The 20,517-nt window shown below is 41.3% G+C and overlaps 1 protein-coding gene across 2 annotated transcripts in view; it reads left to right on the top strand.

The window, feature by feature from the left end:
- LOC104147792 (pikachurin) overlaps positions 1-20,517 on the top strand; it is an 81,770-nt gene that overhangs the window by 31,730 nt on the left and 29,523 nt on the right. For both annotated transcript variants that reach the window (XM_068925699.1, XM_068925698.1), the window contains exons 5-11: positions 376-493; positions 1,005-1,140; positions 7,425-7,591; positions 14,964-15,079; positions 15,321-15,663; positions 18,927-19,027; positions 20,296-20,396. In XM_068925699.1, coding sequence (XP_068781800.1) covers positions 376-493; positions 1,005-1,140; positions 7,425-7,591; positions 14,964-15,079; positions 15,321-15,663; positions 18,927-19,027; positions 20,296-20,396 — 1,082 coding nt within the window. The remainder of the gene's footprint in view (positions 1-375; positions 494-1,004; positions 1,141-7,424; positions 7,592-14,963; positions 15,080-15,320; positions 15,664-18,926; positions 19,028-20,295; positions 20,397-20,517) is intronic.

Here is a 20,517-nt window from a genome sequence, read left to right as displayed (position 1 = left end):
AAGAAGAAAATGCACCAAGCTGATTATGAATGTCAGCAATTGGCTCAAGGGAGGGAACGGTACGTGACTTTAACTTCACCAACAAACACACGAGAGCAAATGCAAACTCTCCGCAACCCTGTGAATTATGCTGAGAAATGGGTCCAGGTCAGCCCTATAGATTTCTCTGGGGTAAAGCTGCAGCTTGACAGGAAACATGTGATCTTGTTTGTTTTTATTGTTTCTGAGCTGAACTGGAATTGGTACAATCCTCCTGGGAGATTACATGGAAAATATCATGTGAGATCCCAGCGGCCCAGCACACAGCGTCTGATTCAGAGTTACATGGAATAGCTTTCACAATATTTTTGTCTCGTTTTCTTCTGACTCTGATAGGAAGTTGTTATTGGTGATTTAAAACCAGGCACCCCACATCGCGTTAGTGTTGGAGCATATGGCTGGGCAGGAAAAGGACGACCCAGCATGCCCAGAGACGTAACAACTTTATCTCAAGGTAAAAATCTGTGTACATACCTTCTTATTGCAAAGCTGGCAGGGCAGAGTCAACCCAAGACATTACACAGCTGTGGCAAGTAAATACGAACCATGTTAAAACCTCAGTTTGCTCAAAGCCAGCAGTGATCAGAGAGCAGGATGTAGCTGTAAAAGCAGAATGGTCAGAAGTATTATTCATGATTTGGAAGGATAATGGCCACCTGATGTTTGGGGTGCATTATGGACCTTTTATAAATACCTGCCAGACCTTTTGAAGAAAGTTTTCCTTTTACGCTAGCATATGTCGCACCTGTAACATAGCAGGTCAGTGACACCTAAATCTGTCATGTGCAGTTTGATAATATTTTACTATTACTCTTTCACACGCGTGAGGTTATAGAGGGGCAACAGAGGCGGCAGAAAAGCCTATAAATTTGATTCCTAAGGCTGCCGTTGTTGAGTGAGTTTTTATGTGTATTAAAGTCTGTCCGCTTCTCTAACGCTGGTTCCTTGCGATTCTTTTGGCTTAGATAAGTGCATGCCCCCTGCACCACCCTATCAGCCCCAGATCGTTGTCGTTTCTGATTCAGAAGTTGCATTGTCCTGGAAACCTGGAGTCAGCGAAGGAAGTTCTCCCATCCAGTACTATATGGTGGAATTTATCAGGCAAGTCTGGCAATAGAATCTGAATTTCGATGCTTGTATACTACAGTTTTTTCCTAAACTGTACTATTAAACTGAGGACAGGTTCTTCTCATTATTTATTTACTCATTGTATATAGTACATTTATTTTCACTCTCAGTATGTGTTGAATTACCATGAAAGTTTAAAGACAGAGCCAGAAATAATCTAAATTGATGTAAAAATCACCGATAAGTACTACCTTCTGAGCGGAGAAAAAAATCTTCTTTACTTATTCTATTCCATTTAATAAAAGCCTGGGTAAATAAAATTTTAAATCTACCCTGTAAGTCATCAAACTCTGTCAACTCATGCTGAGAAAACAGTCTGGGGCAGAGTGGTTCCACTGAGCTGATGTACCCTTAGCTGCTATTGGAATAAATACAAGGATTGCCAACTTAGTATATTGGGCAGTTTTAGCTGACAAAAGTCTTTTGAGTCTCAAGCTTACAGGATTCAAACTCATTTTCTTGACCTAATGCTACCATTTCCATGAAACGTTGGCCCTTTTTAAAATTTGCAGTATTAGAGCTGCAGTGTGAAAAGCTGCTGTTCAAGTTGCTTTTATAAGATGCATCTAAAATATCAGGAGAGGATGATTGTATTTGCATGTACAAACAAATATTCATAACCTTATGTAAGCTAATATTTGCATACAAAGCTATGTATTTTCAGGTGCTTATTCCTATGTTTATTCTTACAATGAATGCAGCATTCAGTCTTTAAAAGTTTAATTCTTTGGTGAACATTTGATGACAAGTTTTAGTTGAGGTTGCTGGATAAGAAGAGAGAATTACTTTTTTAATTACTCTAAGCTATTAAGATCAAAAAAATCTTTCTTCAGGAAAATACGTCCATTTTTCACAATGAGTTGTAGAAATAGGCAGAAAGAGCTACTGGTTCTCAGTGCTTTAAATATGATTACAGTCTAGAAAACATAGATATAATGAAAAGAACGCCCAGGCTGCAAGTCTGCTTTTGAACCAAGTGCCCCATATTAGGTGGGAAGCCATACAATGTTTTTTGACTTAGAGGCAAGACATGAAAGGTGAAGATGCCTAATGGCCGTCATGTAAATTCTGCCATAGAATTACCACATGCTTCTCCAATATGTCTTGTCCAACATAACAGTTATCTGAATCTTTTTCTCTTCTCCTCATCGCTTGGTTCTCATTCGCTCAGTGGATTGGAAAGAGATTTTGCTGAGTTCTGACTGACTGCACTTCTCCATTCTTCAGCTTGGAAAGTAAAGTTTATGTACACTTCTTCCTAAAACCACTGGTCTGTTAATGGAAGTAGAAGTGGGCATCGTAATCTCCATTTGACACATTGAAATTGCACCCTTGAATGTTTTTGTTCAGCCAGAGAGTAGAAAGTTGCCTTCTCTGTTTAAGTCAAGAGCTATGAGTAACTGAAATTTCAGTGTTTCGGGTTTTTTTAGACTTTGGGAAAGAATTTGCTAACAGCACAATGTTTTGATAACACTGTTTAGTTTGAGGTTTAAAGCTAAGCTTGAAGTGTATTTGTTAATTTTGGGATTATGCTGTCTTAGGTTTGGAAGCTTGAGTACATATATTTGGAGAAAGTTCATTGAGCCATAAACCTTAATGGCAGGTAGAGGTAAAGATTTACGTTTAAGCTTCATTGTCTTCTGAAATTGCATATTGTTTTAAGGCTAAATTGCCATGAAGTATATTAACACCAGTTAGAGACACAGACATTAAACCAATGTTTAAAAAAAAAGGTGCAAGCAAATTTGGAAATTAAGTCCACTTATGTCAAATAAATACTATTCCAATAAGATACTGTGCTTTTGCAAGATTAGTAACTTTCTTATGCCCGTCTATATTTTCTCTTGGATAGGGATGTATGAATAGCACCAACCTCTAGAAACGATGACATTGTTTCAATCATCTCAGTTCCCATAGAAGTAACTTTATTACTTTTACCCTAGAAAAACCATGATGGGAGCCTGAGATGAGGGAAAAATACTTTTCATTTGCTCAACTGTGGTATCTGGGTTTAAAACTTTATGAAAATTCAATGCATTAAGTGTTGGCACATCAGAATCTAATCAGAACCAGAGCTAGCCTGCAGTCTGTTTCTGCTCTTAGATGGGTGTAAATTCAGGCTGTTCTTTAGGCACTTCTCTGGGATCCTTTCCAGTCGCTATGGGACACCTTTCAGGTTACTATAGGCAATGGAGGGCCCCAGGCTGATTCGGGTGTAAGACAACCTGGGCTGACTCACGCTCTGGAGATGCCCGGCTCTGTTGTTGACTATAGGAGGACCCTAAGGAGACCAGGCTCCCAACTTGGTTGAATGCTTAAAATTAGGAGGGCAAATCTAGGTCTCACTGCTATCAGTTCTACAGAACGTGTAAAAGGAAGTGTTAGACCCAAAATAACTAATGGTGTCTTTGGAAGCTTGCAGTGCTAATAGTCTATTGGTTTATGCTAAGGAATATTTCCTGGTAAATGGCATTCTTATGAAAGACCTTAGACTTAAATATGCTGGTTTGTTTTTTCCCCCCCTAAAGATACTATAAAAAATTAATTTAATTTTCAAAAATGTCTTGGGTATTTTCACATGAGTATTCCGATTTCTAGTCTCTTGAATGCCTAGCCAGTCTTGTAAATTCAGACTAACTTACCAAATTTTTGTAGTCAAATAGCTTCTGCAGAACGACAAAGTATTTCAGCAGCATATCCCTTAAAAGGAGTAACGTGCTTTCTTTTCATCTCCTCACGAGCTAGACAGAGTCAGCAGCTTTAACATGAGTCTTGACATACATGGAAAATTTCTCACCATCTCAATAGTGACATGAAACTTCTGCTGCAATGACCTAGGCTGGTCCCACTGATAAAGCTAAGAAGATTTGTCCGAATATGGATGCTAGGGTGGAACAGGTTCAGCATAGTGACTTTAGCAGATTTCTTGGCTAGTTTCAAGTCTTTATTTCCTTTCCCCTCCCCTCCCAAAAACGGTTCATCCACTAAATCCATTCTGCGTTGAACAATCTGTCTCTGGTGCTGCATGAATCAGGTAGTCGTATTTGAATATCTCCTGCTTAATTTTGATCAAAGAAAAGTTTGGCTTTTTCCCAGTCAGAATGATTTCAGTATTTCAGTTTTTCATCCCAGGGTAGAACAAAACTGAACACTGGAAGAATTATATTTTCCTCTGGGAAATATGCTTCCTTTCATGTAACTCAACTGTGAACTTTCAAATCATGACATAAGCGTCAGTAGTGGTTCACTATTTGCCTTCATTTGCGAAGAACATAGAACAACAGTTCTGAAGGGTGAGACACCTTGTAGGGCCCAGCAGAAATACCCTTTAATACCGGTTTCGTGATTAATGCATGGAAAGTACACATGTATCTCAACATTTACCTCGCGGCTTGTGAGGATTGAATACCTGAAAAGATAATGAATGAAGAAAGAGTAGCTGAAGATGTACAATTAAGGAGGAAACATATTTAACAGTGTTAACAGATAGCATCAGAGTAAGACTTATCAAAAGAATCACGTTAGAAGACTGTCCCATTTTTTTCTCCAGTGTTGCCCTGGCATTTTTTTTTTTTTTGTAGAAAGTATCACAATAAAGCTAAATAATAGTAATTATTAGATGATTTAGTAGATTATTAGCAGATGCTTCACTCTGAAAAATCATTCCCAGGTCATTTTAAAAGGAAGTTCAATTGAGTATGAAATTGCAGTTGTGTGCATCAGAAAGATTTCCTTTCTTAAGTTGAATCAGTCCCTAGATTACAATGTGAAGCAATAATCCTAATGTTTTAGGGGCAGAATCCTGCTCTTAGTTTCTATCTGCCTGATCTTAATGACTTTACCCATATGTTTAATATTTTTAAAATGCACTGACTTTGTTCTTGGCCATATTCTTCCTGCACTGGAGGTGCACAGCTCCAGAAAATGCCTGTGGAAGTCTGCTCGTTTCCACATACACAGGTACGCTGTGCAGAGCGGCCCTGGGAGCTCGTGGTCACAGGCACGGAAAAAGCAGGAGGAGCGAACCCGTTCCAGGGCACGGAGCTCGGCGGAAAGATTGGGAAAGTGGGATCATTCTCTCTGAATGAGCTGTTTGATGTAAAAGTTGACATAAACCGAAAGTTCATGCAGAAAAGACAATTGAAATATTTTTCATCAAGACATTTAGAGTTTAGAAAATGAAGAAGTTGGCTCACTGTGAACGTATTAACCAGCTGAGTATATTGTGTTTCTCTCCCCATCTGTTTGCCATTTTGTCGTGTAGTACCAATTTGTTCATACAGGGAACGTTCTGGAAAAATAACCAAAGGTCAAGTGATAAATCTCGCTCTTTCTCCTTCAGCTGCAGATACTTACACATTTGCAGACATTTCCTTTATTATTCACTTCTCTAGAAGGAAGTCTTGCAAGTGACAATTAGTGAAGTCAACAGGTTAGCCTATGGTTTGTGGAGCCTGAACATTATCTCCTAAAATCTATTTGCAGTGCGCGATATCTCCTTAGGGTTCCCTCTTCCATTCTGGTGCAGACACTAGCAGTATCTGCTGTAAAGCGGCTATAAAGCAGTTTTTGAGCTAGCACGAGTCCCTTGGATTATAACCAGAGCCAAACAAAGATGTGTATAGGAACACTGAAAATGCTCGTAAGCAAGTGTGCGCAAAGAAGTGATGGTAACAGCTTTCATTTGAAAAACACTAAACATTTCCCCTTTGAACCAGGCATCGAAAGCTCAGAGAAGGGAAACAATGAAAGAGCAGCCAAAATAAATGCCCTCCTGTCTACCAGGGAATGGTGATGGAGGGTGACTTAAGATGGGCTCTTAGCTGTCATTGCATCTTGTCCATTTGTCTGATTTTATTTTTATTATTAGTGAGATAATGTAATATGCGCATCCTGTGTGCCGTGACATAGGAGCCAGGCAGTTGGGAGCTACCCTTTGTCAGTGCGTTGCACCTTGCCGGCACAAAGAAATGAAACCTCAGTGATCAATAAATCTTATATTGACCGATAAAAGAAAACATACGTTAACTTTGGCATTTCCTTCCAGCTGCAAATAAACAAATACGAAATGCCTGCCCTGTGCTATAATTTTCACTGGAAGACTGTTGGAGACATTTGCAGCTAGTCCTATGTAAACACTAGTAGATTCAGGGAGCACTTGGAGGTTATTTCCTGTAATAAATATCACAAGGACATCTTAGAAAAGGACACCAGAATAATTTTATCTGAAAGGTCATTTCTGACCCTATTTTACTTTCATAGGCTTCAATTTGAATATTTTGGGTGGCCTAGACTTACTGTTTACATTTTATATTTTGTTTACATTTATTTACTTCCTTCCCATTAACTTTTCTCTTTGATAAGAAGAGATTACTTTCGGAGGGTGTAGACATGGTGTGAAGGTATCGGAATGCTCTCTCAGAGTGTTTGAAGTAGTCCTTCCCTTTCAGATATCCTTATGCATATGAACTTCAGCATTTCTAGTTTCCCTAGATCATTGTTGAGACCAAACTGCCATGTGAATGATTTTACTGATTTTAAAAGGATTATGATGGCACACAGAGCAAGCAATTATTGGCAGCCAGCTTTCAGTATGAGTCAGGATTTAACCAGGCATTGCCCAAAGGCAGACATGGGAATTGTGTTACAAAATCCACACACATAGGCCAGGTTGCCTCTGTTATTGTTCAGTATTTTTCTCATTTTGGGGGAGAAGAATTTGGAGCCGGATTTTCCAGTGTGGGTGGATTACCTTAATTGCCTGCTAAATCAAACATTAGATTCTCACCCTGCTATTGCTTGTGTATGGTTTGAAGAGACTCACTTACATTAGGACACAAGCTCTTAGAAATAAATTAGTCTTCCCCTCAGTCGCAATGTATTCCTTTTTATAGCCCAATATGGGATTTGGAATTGCTGGTAATATACCTTTACTTGACAGTTATGAATCCCGAATCCCCAAAAAAAAAAGATTAAGAGAACTTAATTGGTCAAAGTGTCATCTCAACAGTCTTCTTGGCTTTTAACAAAATCAGAATAGTGTTTCCGTATCACTGTGTAGTGCACTGTTCCCATACCCCAGCCTTCTCAGCTTATAATGGTTGCACAGTCTGGCCCCTTAAGAGTGAAAGATTTTAGGGATGGTTTAGCAAGCTTATATCTCATTTATTTCCTGTATTTCCCTGGAAAGTTAAAAGGCAATTAATTTATACAGACAGCTTTAATTATTTATGATCTTGATTTTTTTGATCCTGAAGGCCAGACCTTGACAGCAATTGGACAGTAATAAGAGAGCGGATCCAGATGGAGTCCATGGTTCTCAAGGGACTTCTCCCAAATACCAAGTATCAGTTTGCCGTCCGAGCAACAAATTCCTATGGATCCAGCCTCCCCAGCACAGCAAGCGATGTCATCCGAACATTCGGTGAGTAGAAGCACTTTTTCATAGTTAAAGCTGTATCTTTAGGGTTGCCTTTACAGGACCACTGGTGGAAGAAGTCCCTCTCAGAGCCTGGGCACACAAGGCACCCCAGGTCCGACACCTCTCGTTCCTGTTTGCGTTGCTTACAGCATCCTGTGAAAGTTGAGCCACTGGTGAAAATTTGAAAGGCTCCAGGCAGAAGCGCTCTCATGCCGTTTCCCTGCTCTGGAGGTCATTGCCAGATATTTTTGGATCTCTGCTTACTGATTTTTGTGCTGGCTTCATGCAGAATTGATAAATGAATCTCCTGGGGAGAAATAAGTCTATTGTTCATCTTCTTCACAGTTCTTTAAAACTGAACAGTTTATATTACATGCATAATTTAAACAATTCAGAAAGACCAAAGCAAATCTGTGCTGTTTTCTGAGTAGGAAGGCTTGTAAACTATTAAGCACAACCATGAAAATAATTACAGAAACAAGTAAGCATCCCTTTTTAATCTGAAGCTACATAGTGAAAATATTAGGTGAAAGTGTATTCAGACACATCTGACTAATCATGGCTTTGTAAAAATTATATCTACATTTGTGCAGCAATGTAGGCCACGCACACTGCAACAAATGGTGGGTCCTGCACACAGCTCGTGACTGCCTTCCTCAGAGTTTAATCCTCCGTCGGTGCTAGTCTGTGGGCTGACTTTGGCATGACGTTGCTCCTCATTACCCCCAAAGTGATAGCTGCGTCTGAGAATCCCAACCAAGCTGACACAGAGCACACTGGGAATTGTACAAAGCACGTGTCTCTTACACAGCAAAAAATACAGTGTCACAAAGCAGAGTCAAGAGAGGCAGCAGGGCCAAAGCTGGTGGGGGCTACATAAGCCATATCTGTCCTGTACCAAACTTTGTGCTGGATTTAAAAGATTTCGGTACCTTTAAGTTCCAGTTTTGAAGGTGTTTGTAGGGGACAGAATACCAGGCAAGAAAACGCCTGGATATAATTTTAACAGATTAATGAACTTTTAAGAAGGGCAACAAGATTTACATTTTTTTTCTTTTTCTCACCTATGCGCTCAAAATGCAAGTCATCCTTAATTAACTGATGGAAAACGAGGAGATGATATTCAGATAGGATTGTCTGTGGTGCTCTGCAAGAACAATTTGCACGCCACAGAAATGTGAACCACATCTTTCATGATCAATTTAACCCACTAAAAGAATTGATTTCCAAACTGCCTATCTGTATATATTCTCTGTCTTGAAATCCCATGTTCTCATGACTCCTTTATGGCAGTTTTTGTCTTTTTTTTGATACCATTGTAAACTGAACCCCTTGAGCAGTTTGCACAAAGGATATGGCTGCTGAACTCTAAGTTTAATTTCTGAACCAAATGTTTGTGAAGCCGTGAAGGTGCAGCTTGCTCTTGGTTTCCTTGGCCCTTAGATACCCAAGGGTCAGCTCCCTCCGCCTCAGAGTTGTTTGTGTGTTCCTCTGTATCCTGTTTATCTTTGGACATGAGTGTCTGCATTCTTTGGTCAGAAAGGGTAAAGTGTTTAGCTCTGCTAGTAAGGATGGGCTAGTCTTCATACTGGGCTTATTACTGCAGTGCTCTAGGAGAGACAATTTGCCTTTTGCAAGTTTGAAAACTGCCTGTTCTGCAGACACCTGTCAAGATGGCTCTAAAACAACTATAGTTGTCAGTAGAGCTTGACCGTGCTTTCATGAAGGAAGAGTATAACTCTGAGTATAGCAGTTGTCACTTGGCTATATTATACGGTGCCTGGATAAGAAACTGTTGTGATGTTAACCAGATACACAAGTGCATCATTCTTTAGTAGAAAAGCTAAGCTTTTGTTGTAAAACAAGTGTTGCTGATGAAAGCGTTGCATAGCCTGATCAATTGTTTATTTTTGCCCCAAACACTCAAAAAATAGTGAAAAGTGATTTAAACTGTTGAAAAGTTCGGTATGACAGAAAACATACATACATTAAGGGCAATCAAGTAAAACTTGCTCCTCGTTCACACGGTGTATTTGCAGGTAATAAAATATCTCCATCCTTCCAGTAGCCAGGTAGCCAATAGTCACCTTCTTTGGCCCAGTTAATTGTTAGAGTCAGTTGCTCAGATATAGACATTCAGTGCATTTGAGGTCCCCTAGGGTGTAGCTGGTTTCCAGCTGTCACTGCAGGAAGCCATGTGTCTCCCATGTGTCTCCCAGATACCTGACAGCCGCCTGGGGATGTCTCAGGTACCGTAATGCCTTTCAGATAGCACCAGATGCCTCGTTCTCCCAAAGTGCCAGTAGACACTTTATAGTCACCTGCCATTGCTAAAAAGGACGTAGGAAGGTGCCAGGCAGTTGGCGTGTCTGACACTGGAACATCTTTGTTGTTCAGGGTGCACATCGTAGGAATTGTTACCATCGTTATTGCGATGTTTCCTCTTTCCACGTAAATAGTGAAGCATGCCACAAATATTTGGTGCTATTTTAACTGCCTGTGTATTCCTCAGAAATATCTGAAATATCTTGGGGAGCTGGCAAAAGTCCCTGCGATGTCAGCCTCCTTTATATTACGCTGAGTCACATAGTGCTGGTGGTAAGGTCCTTGGTATGTTTGGATTCAAAAATTTGTAACCTTTATGCTTGTATATCTTGGATTTTTTATATTTATTTTGACATCATTATTGACTTTCTGATGCTTCTTTTAACTGTAAATCCAATTCCCAACATTACCTCAACTACAGTGGATCTTCAGTGTCCCTGTTGAAGCGTGAAGCCTCTTGTAGCCCTTACGGGCAGGCTGAGTTTGTGATGAGTCCAGCAGACACTTGGGGGTTTGTCCTGCACTGACTTATGTAAGCATGGGACCTGGGGCTTGTATCTTTCCAAGGTATGATTCTCTTACTTTGGTTTCAAATGTGGCTTGATTTGCAGAACTCCTGACTGTGCACTGCTTTAGGTCGTCATAGGAAACTGTTGGCTTTGTTTGATAAAATGTTCCCCTGAAGGGCTGCTAGCTGTATCACCTAATGTGACAGACCTCCCAAGATCCTTGCGAGTAGAACATGTGGCCTTGATTACCAGCACGGTTACCCCCTTACATAATAAAAAATGCATGCTTGGTTTATGTTACATTGATCCATTTTCAGGGAGGAAAGAGAGGGCAAGGTTCCCCAAGGATTCTCATTTATTTATGACTTGGTTTCATTTTGTTATGGAAGGAAATGATGCAATACTTTCCTTAAATCAATTTTTGTGCACTTCTTAATTACAGATGCTAGTTACAGGTATTTTACTTACTTGTTTGTAAGGATTTTTGCTACATCAAATCTTTTGAGGTGTCATGGACAATTTACTTAAAAATATAAGATTTCATATATCAAGTTTAATAACAATAAAAGTAATAAATTGTCCTACAGAATCAAACAAAGAAAGCGTCCTCACCTGCATCACTTAAATACCCTGTACCTCCTGGGGAAACAGATGGGGTTTGCACTATGCCCTGAAGGTCAACAGTCTTGGGCTTTGCCCAACCAGCAGAGGAAGTGTATTCTGTTAAAAATACCCTCCTGCTTGTCTCCACAGCAAACATGACAGAAGTGGCAGCTTAATCTGTTTACATCACTTCCTCAGGGCCTAGCCATCGAAACCTGACTTCTCACAAATGGAGGCATCTATATACTCTGGCTCCTGTTGAAAAAGAAATTGGCACAGGTGCTTAAGTATTCTGCGGAGCGCTTGAATTTGTCGGCTGAGTCTCAGGCACGGGAAAACAGTAGTCCCTCAGGCTCAAACCTTGATGTAAATGATGATGATGCATCTTGAAGATAGTAAATGGAGGATGCTTTCTATGGAGCTGTTTCCCAGGGATCTCCAAATGCTTTACAAAGGCAGGGTTTGTGTTTACTGCGCCCATTATATAGACAGGGACAAAAAGCAAGAGACAGGCCAAGCAGTTTGCAATGCCACGCTGTGAGTCACTGGCAGGAACCGAATCGGATAGAAATGCCCCTGGTGTATTTTGAATTTAGATCTGTGTCTTCTGCATGAAGGTGATCAGTCTGTTAACACTTCTGTTTAATCTGTCCATTTTGCAGTACTCTGTGGTCTGCCGCCTACATATTTCGGTGACTTCTGATCAATATGCTAGTGGTATCTAATTGGCAAAACAAAAGTTTGTGTGGCTTTCCATTTGTTTTGAGAAAGATTTTTTTTGACACAACTTAATCGTTGATTATTTGGAAAGAAGCCGTCCTATGTTTGTGATCCCCCACAGGTTTTTGAATTAATTATAGAACAGGATAATATGGCCTGGTAGAGGGTCTTAAATAGGCTTCATCTCCTTGCATGCTGGAAGGCTCATTTAATGAAACAGAGCATGTCTGTAATCTCTGTATTCGTTGTTTTGATATTTGCAAAGTACCACTTGGCTTAATTATCTCTGATTTGCCACCCATTCTGAGGTCAGCTCTCCACCAAAACTATGCAGTGCTCCTAAGATGTGGCCTGGCATATGGGTTTCTCTACAGATAGAGCTCTTAGCTTCTCTACTTTCTGTTTATTTTATAGTTTTGTTACGTCACATCACATGTGGGAATCATGTCACATTGAATAAACGAGCAACAAATGTGGGGCAGAGAACAAGGTGATTGAAAATCCAGTGGGGGTATTGGATAGTCTCGTGCGCGCGTGTAGTCACCCATATACATCCAGGCACAGTTAGATGAAGGTACATCTCCATGTCTTCGTTGCTGTGCTCCCAGATGCATTATGCTTCATCTAAGCTGCTCACAAATCAGCCAGCTGAGTAATATAGCATGTGCTGGCTTAAAATGTCAGCTGGAGTCAGGGAGATAGAAAGGGGAATCTTAGGCCGTATCAGAGACCTGTGGGTATTCGGACATCTTCTGAAGTTACGCTTTTCCTGGTGATGCCAAACTTACATCCTGCAGGTCTTTGAAGAAGGGTCTCAAAGCAATCTTTTCTACCAACCACGATAAGACGTACCTTCTTTGCTCTCTGCAGGCTGCAAATGTTGTACCGGTTCAATAACGTAAGAAGAATCATTGTCTGGTTTAAAATAGTGGGTACATTTTGTTTCCCAAGGTCTTCTGTTGGAAAAGCATGGAACATTTTGATCTGCAAGATGAAAGACGGACACCTCTTGCTTTGGGAACTGCCAGTTTCTAAGTTATCGGGTCTGATTGTGTGCTGCTGTGTATTGATGTAGTTTAGTGATAACTCCACTCAAATCAGGAGGGTGACAGTTATGTAAAACTGGCATGGCATTAAAATCATGTGCATATATGAAAGTAAGTGTGCCTATCTGAGAGCAAAATTGAGACTTAACATTTTCCTATGATATGTGAAAATAGATACTGTGTTCCCTGTATTATTTCATTAGTGCTATCCTTACCAACTAAAACCCCCTAAAGCCAATAGAAAGTTTCCTTGAGAAAAGAAAAAATGTGGTAGAATTTGCACTGTAGCAGATGTTTCTTTTGTGGTTTGTGACCTCTAAGTTATAAAGGAGTATCACAGCTTGTCTGAATACAGGTTAGATTGTTTTTCTTGACGCGTGGTTGATTAGTAATGTGAGATGTAATGATCTATGGTTTTTCCTTTCTTTTTCCCAGTCCTTAGTTTTATGGCCTCTGTTACTCTAAGGATAAAGTATAGATTTGTCCATTAAAAGAACTGAGTTCTTTTTGAACAGGCATACAATATAAGCACTTGAATTATAAGGGCAAGTAGTTATATTACAGACCTGATTAAAAATAAGAGTATTCCAGTGAGCTGAAACTTGCTGCATCTGCTGGAAGCTGAGTTAGTTCTGGGCTCTGTTTCATTCAAATACTTTCCAAGCTGCAATTCACATTTATAATATGTCTGTTTGAGTTTTTGCGCAGAAATTATTTTGTAGAAACACATCTTATAAAACCACGTTTGCCAAAGAAAGAAAGATCCTGGTGCAGTGAGGGATAGAACAAAAGCAAGCAGCCTTCCTACCTGGAGTAAAATTACTTTGTGATGGTGATTAATCTTAGTGACTATTCAAGTGAATAGCAGGAGTAGCATATTTTACCTGCGCTTTGATAAATTTTTTTTCCACAATTGATGAAAGCAGGATTGGGTCCAGTTTACACCTCTGTCTAGCTCTCCAATAGTAATTCTTTGCCCATGCATTCACAGTCACTTATCAGTGATATAAATTCAGAGTCATTCCTGCCGCTTTAGCAATGTACACGATGCCACATATACACGAATTTGCACAAGGAGCCTCCACCAAAAATCATCTGGACACATTCTGTCCAGTTGGCCTCATCTCTTTACCAATCGTAAAACTGTAGGTTCCGTACTTAGCTCACTTAGTAAAACTAAGTAAAACTAGGTTTTTTGTACTGATTACTTCTGTTTAATCCGCAGTGAAACTGTACTATTTACAAATGGTTAGGTATATGAATTAAAATGGAAAGGCTCATACATCTTCTCTCCTTAACTACCACGGTGTTTTGTTTGGAAGTGTGAATGCCCCATTATATCTACTAACTGGCCTCTGATTTTTCTGTATGCCAATCATTTCAGTTAAGTTTTATTAGCTAAAAAGCATAGCCCATAGTTTAAGCAGAATTTGCTGTGCAAAGTACGGAAAAACGCAAGCATTTTGTGCACTCATCAACTTAGTGTTTAATGACAGTTCTCAGCCCAGAGCGCGCTGCAGCGCTTTCCAGTGTTCCATGGGTAGGTAGGTTATCACGTGACACTCGTGCTTATTCCTTTTTTCCAGTGGCTAAATTGCATTTAAAAAAAGCCTAAAAATTCACTTAGGATATTATTTTCAACAGTGTTGGAGTCAGTGGAAGCAGGTAAAGGCCTAAGCAGGGTGTGCCAGAGAATCCCTACTTAAATGCATTTCTTTTGCCATTCTTCATACGCGCATGCTCTTATTAATTCAGGCAAAATATTCAGTCACCGCTAAGGCAAATAGGGGACTGTGTACTTATTCAAGGGAAAAGTTTGGACTAAAAACGATATAGCTATTAAAAAGTGGCCAACACTGGGAAAAGTTCAGAGCCATTTTCCTAAAAGAATGATAGATAAAAGTCAGGTTGCAGTAGGAGAATTGAGCTTTTCCTGAATTTGTTAAGGAACCACAGTGAATGACTAAAATAGGATCTTCACTTAGTTTGTTTTAAATTGTTTAGATGTTGCTTGTGCAGCCTGTTTTCCATCTTCAACCTAATGCATCCACTGTACGAAGTGCATATCAACACCATTTCTGATTTCAGTGTCCTGAGTTAGGAGGAGGTAAGATTTGAGCTGTACGTGAAGAGAAAAAAAATCTGTGAAGTGAATATGTTGTGTCTTTCCAGGCTCTGAAGAATTAGGGAGCGGAAGCTATGGGCATCGATATATCACAGACACAGTAATTGGTGATGATGAAGGATTTGATATTGATGATTCAGACTACGACATTTACATAGAAGAGGTAAATTTCAAGGTTCAACTTTGGCATTTCTATTTTCTTTATAGTCTTAATATTTTGAAGTGTCTGAGCTAGTGAAATTTAATATCTGAACTTATATGCACAGATAAAATGGTGTGTTTGTTTAATTTTTTTCAATGAGGATGAATTTGTTAACTTCAGATCTGTATCTTAGAAGATGTTTTTTCATTTCTGTGTAGCGTTTTGGGTTATACTGGATTTATGTTTCTTTATTTCACTTTAGCTCAGACCACTTCCTGCTATTAAAGGAGGCAACAGGAAATTTCTCGTTGAGACTAAGGTCGCTCCAGGGTCTAGTTCAAGGCTCCTTTCAAGGCTCCTTACAACCACCTTAGAACCCACGACGGCCACTCTTACGACTACACAACCTGTCCCTTCAACGACGCTGAGGACTACTACGGCTAGGACAACGAGAAGGAGCAACATGTCTTTGGCAGTGCGCCTTTTTGATCTGTCCTGTGATGAGACCGTCTGTTCTACAGATAGCTTTTGTGTCAACGACTATGACCGGGGCGGCTCACGTTGTCACTGTAACTTGGGGAAAGGAGGAGACGCTTGCACAGAAGGTGGGTTACTGGGTGCTAAGCTCCTTTTCCATGAGTCTGTGGGGTTGTTTCTTCTCTGGCTTCCAGACGAAGTGTCCCTCCAAAAGTAAGCAGACTGAACATCTGTGGTCTTTGTGCAGTGACAGCATCGTTCTGGAGCGTCTGACAGCTGATCTGAGCTGTTTGTTGCAAACTGGTTGGAGGTGGATTTCTGTTCTGCTGTTAGCTTCTGCTTATCTGAGGCGAGAAGCAGCTTTGTGGTAAACCAACAAAAATGCATCTTTTGCATAGCAGGTTGGGCTTAGTGGATCCCTAAGGATAACAGCAGCTTCTGTTTCCCAATTCAGACATAAGTCACTTTGCTTCTCTTTCTTTTCTTCAACCAGGTTTTCAGAAGTGATTCTGTAATAAAGCGGGGAAAGATAAATGCAGATCCAGTGTAATGTGCATAGGGGAGGTTAATCCTCCTTCTTCCGTCTAGGCATGGGAGAATGATAGGAGCTGGGCACCTTGCTAGCACCCGGGGCCTGACAAGGTGCAGCCATGGCACTCCCAGCTTCCAGCAGAGGCCCTAGACCCCTCACTGGTCCATGTCTCTTGCTTGCAGTTGAAGTGCTGCCCCGCTCACGTTTGCAGGACAGCCCAGCAAATGATGCTGCTTCTGCAGCAGGGAAGTGAGAAAGAGCCCCCACTGTAAGTCACCCGCACAGGACGACTTCCCCGTGCTCTGCAGGCCGGGTGTGCTGGCACTGCAGCCCCAGCTCTCACATCACCCAGCCGTGTACGGGGGGAATGGAGATCTCTGAGCCGCTTCTCTGTCTCTAGTTATGAATGAAATGATTTCCTCAGTTCAGAAAGTGTGATCTCTTAACCGTGGGCTGAGGGGTCAGTGTGAGGACGTGTGCTTGTTCCAGTCAGGCCTTGCCATAGTTTCTCTCACCGTGGAGAGGCGTTTGGACTCAGCACGCGAATCTACCAGGTGGCTGAGCCAATGCAGCAGCTCACTGCCGCTGGAGGAGGCGGTCCTGCTTCTCCTTCCCTTCTTCCCTTCCTGTCCTCGCCCTTCGTGGCCCTACCCTCTCCCTTTTGCCAGTTCTGATGTCAAGCTGATCTCCCGGTGAGCCAGCTCAGTTCACTTTCCTGGCCAGAAGCAATTCACTTTTCTTTTCCAAGTTATTTTTCTGCTAGTGTGGTGACCAAAGGGTCAGAGGAATGCCAGAGCCTGTGCAAAGAAAGAGGTAAGACTGCAGCAGGGAGGAAGGACCGCTGGTAAACAAAGCGGGAAGGAAGAAAAAGGCACCTACCTGCCTTTTTGAATGGTAGCGACTGCTAAATCTGTTCAGCCCGAAAAGAGGCAACTACATGCAATGGCTGAATCGATCTGTCTGTCACTAGCACGCAAAGAGGCAACCTTTTCTCCTCTGTCACAACTTCCCAGACATCGCTTCCCCATTAAGTGTCAAACTGATGATAACAGATACTTAAAGTCACAACAAATGTTGCAATTAAAATGATGATCACAAAGAAAGAAATGAAGAAAGTGACGTACGGATAATAGCTTTCTGTCAGGACAGTGGCACGACTTAGGAGCCCCCAGGTTATCATCAGTGATGAATGCGAGCAGTGATAAGGATCCCTCCTCTTACTTGTTGTAATGCTGTCCCACCAGTTAAGAAAAAGCTAATCGTTGCCTCTTCACACTGATCTGGAATGTCAAGGCCCCTTCTGCACAGCCGAGCATCAGAGATGCACATTTCTTACGCAGACTCGTTTCAGAAATTCTTGATGCACAGGCTTGTGCATGAGAGCTACAGACACTGTGGGTAGTAGATCTTCTGCTTTTGATGCTGGAGTAAGGAGAGTTCACTCTGAAAACAATCTGTTGTGACTCAGCCACATGGAACAGCTGTAGATGTGATTTTTGGCCTTGATCAAGTACGAAAAGTCAAGGGTATTTTAACTGTGTACAGCTTGTAGAACTGGTCTATTAAAATGAGTCCAAAACCACTATTTTTCGCAAGGGAGTGTTTTATTCATTTGTAAGCAGTAGCATCATGTACCAATATTCCCTTATATGGAACTTCTCCACAGCAGCCAATATTGTTAAATAGTATATTAATCTGAATGGAAACAGATTTTTCTTTATAATCAACAACTGCATGGCTCGGTGGTCCAGTCAGTTCTGTTTGTGATCAGTACCTGAGTCAATTTCTCTTTGCTGTAGCAAAAATATATAAGATACATCTTTGCTATAGCAAAGAGAATATTGCTACAGCATTCAGGTTTATACCACTGGTTCCCTTCATCTCAGTCTAGGATATATGTTATTTGTTTGCTTGCTAGCAAAAAAGCTGAGATAACTGTATCTAGACCCAAATATGCGAGTAAAATCCACTCAAAAATCAAATAGCAGAGAGGAGTAGGGCACTTCATCCTTCCTTTCTCATTATGCTTATATCCGTTGCAAAAATAAGAAATCCAGACAAACTGAGCCTGTCCTCTGTGCTTCTCAGGCAAAGGAGCTGCAAAGGTAGCAGTAAGATATCTTTTTGTTTTTTCCAATGTTGGAGCTGGGTTGAGCTGGCTCTGACATACGATAGTGAAGGGTGAGGGTTGATACTCCAGCGGACAACAGCAATTCAAATGGCCGCTGAGGCAGCCAGGGATTCCTCGGTTGGAAAGGTGTCAGCAGGGACCTTCTCCTCCCCACCACCCCCTTTACCTTATACCCTGAGGTTACTAGGGAGAAGCAGTAGGGGCTGGTGCACTATCATGAGCCAGCTCAGGATGCTTGGGATGCTAGACGCAGCAGCTACGAAGCAGCAGTGACTAATGCGGCGTGGAATCTGGCCCCGTGTGCTTTTCCCGCATATGTTTTTATAATCCATCAAAACAGAAAATTAACTTTGGTGTCTCTGTGTTAAACGAATGCCTAGAAGAAGAGATAAATAAAAAAATAGCCAAATTCTGTCTTCTATAACAGAGACGAGAATCTGGAGTAAGTTCCTGAAGCCAGTGATTAAACTGTTGAACAGTATTTGGCCCTCAGTATCCTGTTTCTTTCCAAGTTCCCCAGAACCTTGGGAATAAAGGAATTAGTTGTGAAAGGTGGTGGGAGGACAAAGCAATAGGTTAACTGATTGTTGACTGCTGCTGACTGATAGTTGCCTCTGGAGGAACTCTGCCTTGCATTTTCACCTGATGTTATCTAGTGCTAAATGTGTATATCGATTTTTATATAGGAGAAAACTTCTAAACAGCATGCTTCTGTCTTTGCTTTTCAGATATTATTATCCAGTATCCTCAGTTCTCTGGCTACTCATATATCACCTTTGAACCACTGAAAAACTCCTATCAGAAGTTTCAAATTACCCTTGAATTCAGGGTAAGTTTAAGCAATCCCGTGTTCACATACATAGGAGCTTTTAATGTTATTTGCTTATTCCAGTGCTGTGGACCCTGGAACAATAACTTAGCTTTGTTGTAGCTTCTGATGTAATCGTGGTGAGCATGTACCTAACCGTCGTATCTACAGATCTGGCTTCACGTTCAGTGAATGTGAATGAATTTGGTGATCTGAGCTAAAATGTTTGTATCTGTTATTGATAGTCAGTGCGTGAGAGGATCCCTGGGATTAGCAATACTAGCAGCGATGTGCCTTGGCAGGACTATAGTCATGTGAATGAGCTACAGGCTGAAATGCGCCTGTACTTTTTGTAAATTACAGTTTGGAAGTGCCACGCGTTATGTTTACACATAGGAAATGGTGATCTTGCTCTCCTGAGCGAAAGACCGCCAGACTTTGTTTCTTACCCTGCGGGATATAAGTAGGTATTATTTTCCTCTCTGAAATATGGGACACCAGCCACTAGTAACTGCAAGATACTGAACTAGTTAAACCGTGGGTCTGATGTGGTGGGGTGGATCTCACGTTGCCTCCTGTTAATGCCGTCTGTGTGTTACGGACAGAGCTGGCAGTGCCTCCTGTAGGGAAGGCGGCCGGGCACATGCCGTAGGTGAGCTGTCAGATGCAGCCCTGCTGCCGCATACGGCAGACTTGCGAGCTTCGCGCTCTAGGTACGAGACTGTCGCTGGAGCAGTCGTAACCTGTTGCCTCACACGGTGGTCTAACACTTTCCTGGCAATTTGTCAGCCTAAATTGCAGGATGGCTGTGTCAGTTGCTCTGCACATATGGGTAAATTGTGCCTGCACAGGTTCTTCAGTTTGAAAAGTGCTAGACTCACTGAACATGTGAAACAGGGTGTGCGTATTCATGGGCAGTACGTCTGGCGGGTCCAGACTTACCAGGCTTGCTAGGACTTCTTGCTAGACTTTGTGCTCACAGGTCTTGCGTGGGACGTATCTGACAGGTTTTAATGATTCGCGCTTGTCTGTAGGTCTGATACTGTTGATAGGTCATACTGTAAATAGAAGAGAAGGTCTAAACCATTTAAGCACTAAGGCCATGGTTTTTTATGTTTTTAAATGTGGGATTTGAAATTGGTCAACCTCTTTCTGGTTTTGCAATTTAAAAACACCATCGGATAAATGCTGTACATTTTCTGGAGAAAAGTCCCCCACTGCTACTTGCATTGCAGTCTGTCACTTTGAGGCTTAGACTTTGATTTTTCATGTTGATGTGGTGATTGCAGGCTGAATCAGAAGATGGTTTGCTGCTATACTGTGGAGAAAATGAACACGGTCGGGGTGATTTTATGTCACTAGCAATCATCCGGCGTAACCTGCAGTTCAGGTAAAGCATTGATTTCTGCTATGTTCACCTCCACCCAAAATCTGGTGTAAAGGAAAGGGGCTTCCTGGGACTCCTTTATGTGATGAATAGCTGTCATATCTGTGACTTCTGCCCCAGGCAG

This window comes from Struthio camelus, chromosome W, assembly GCF_040807025.1.
Source record: "Struthio camelus isolate bStrCam1 chromosome W, bStrCam1.hap1, whole genome shotgun sequence".
NCBI classification, from domain to species: domain Eukaryota; kingdom Metazoa; phylum Chordata; class Aves; order Struthioniformes; family Struthionidae; genus Struthio; species Struthio camelus.
The sequence above is the reverse complement of the archived record's forward strand: the minus strand, read 5'-3'. Positions and strand labels throughout refer to the sequence as shown.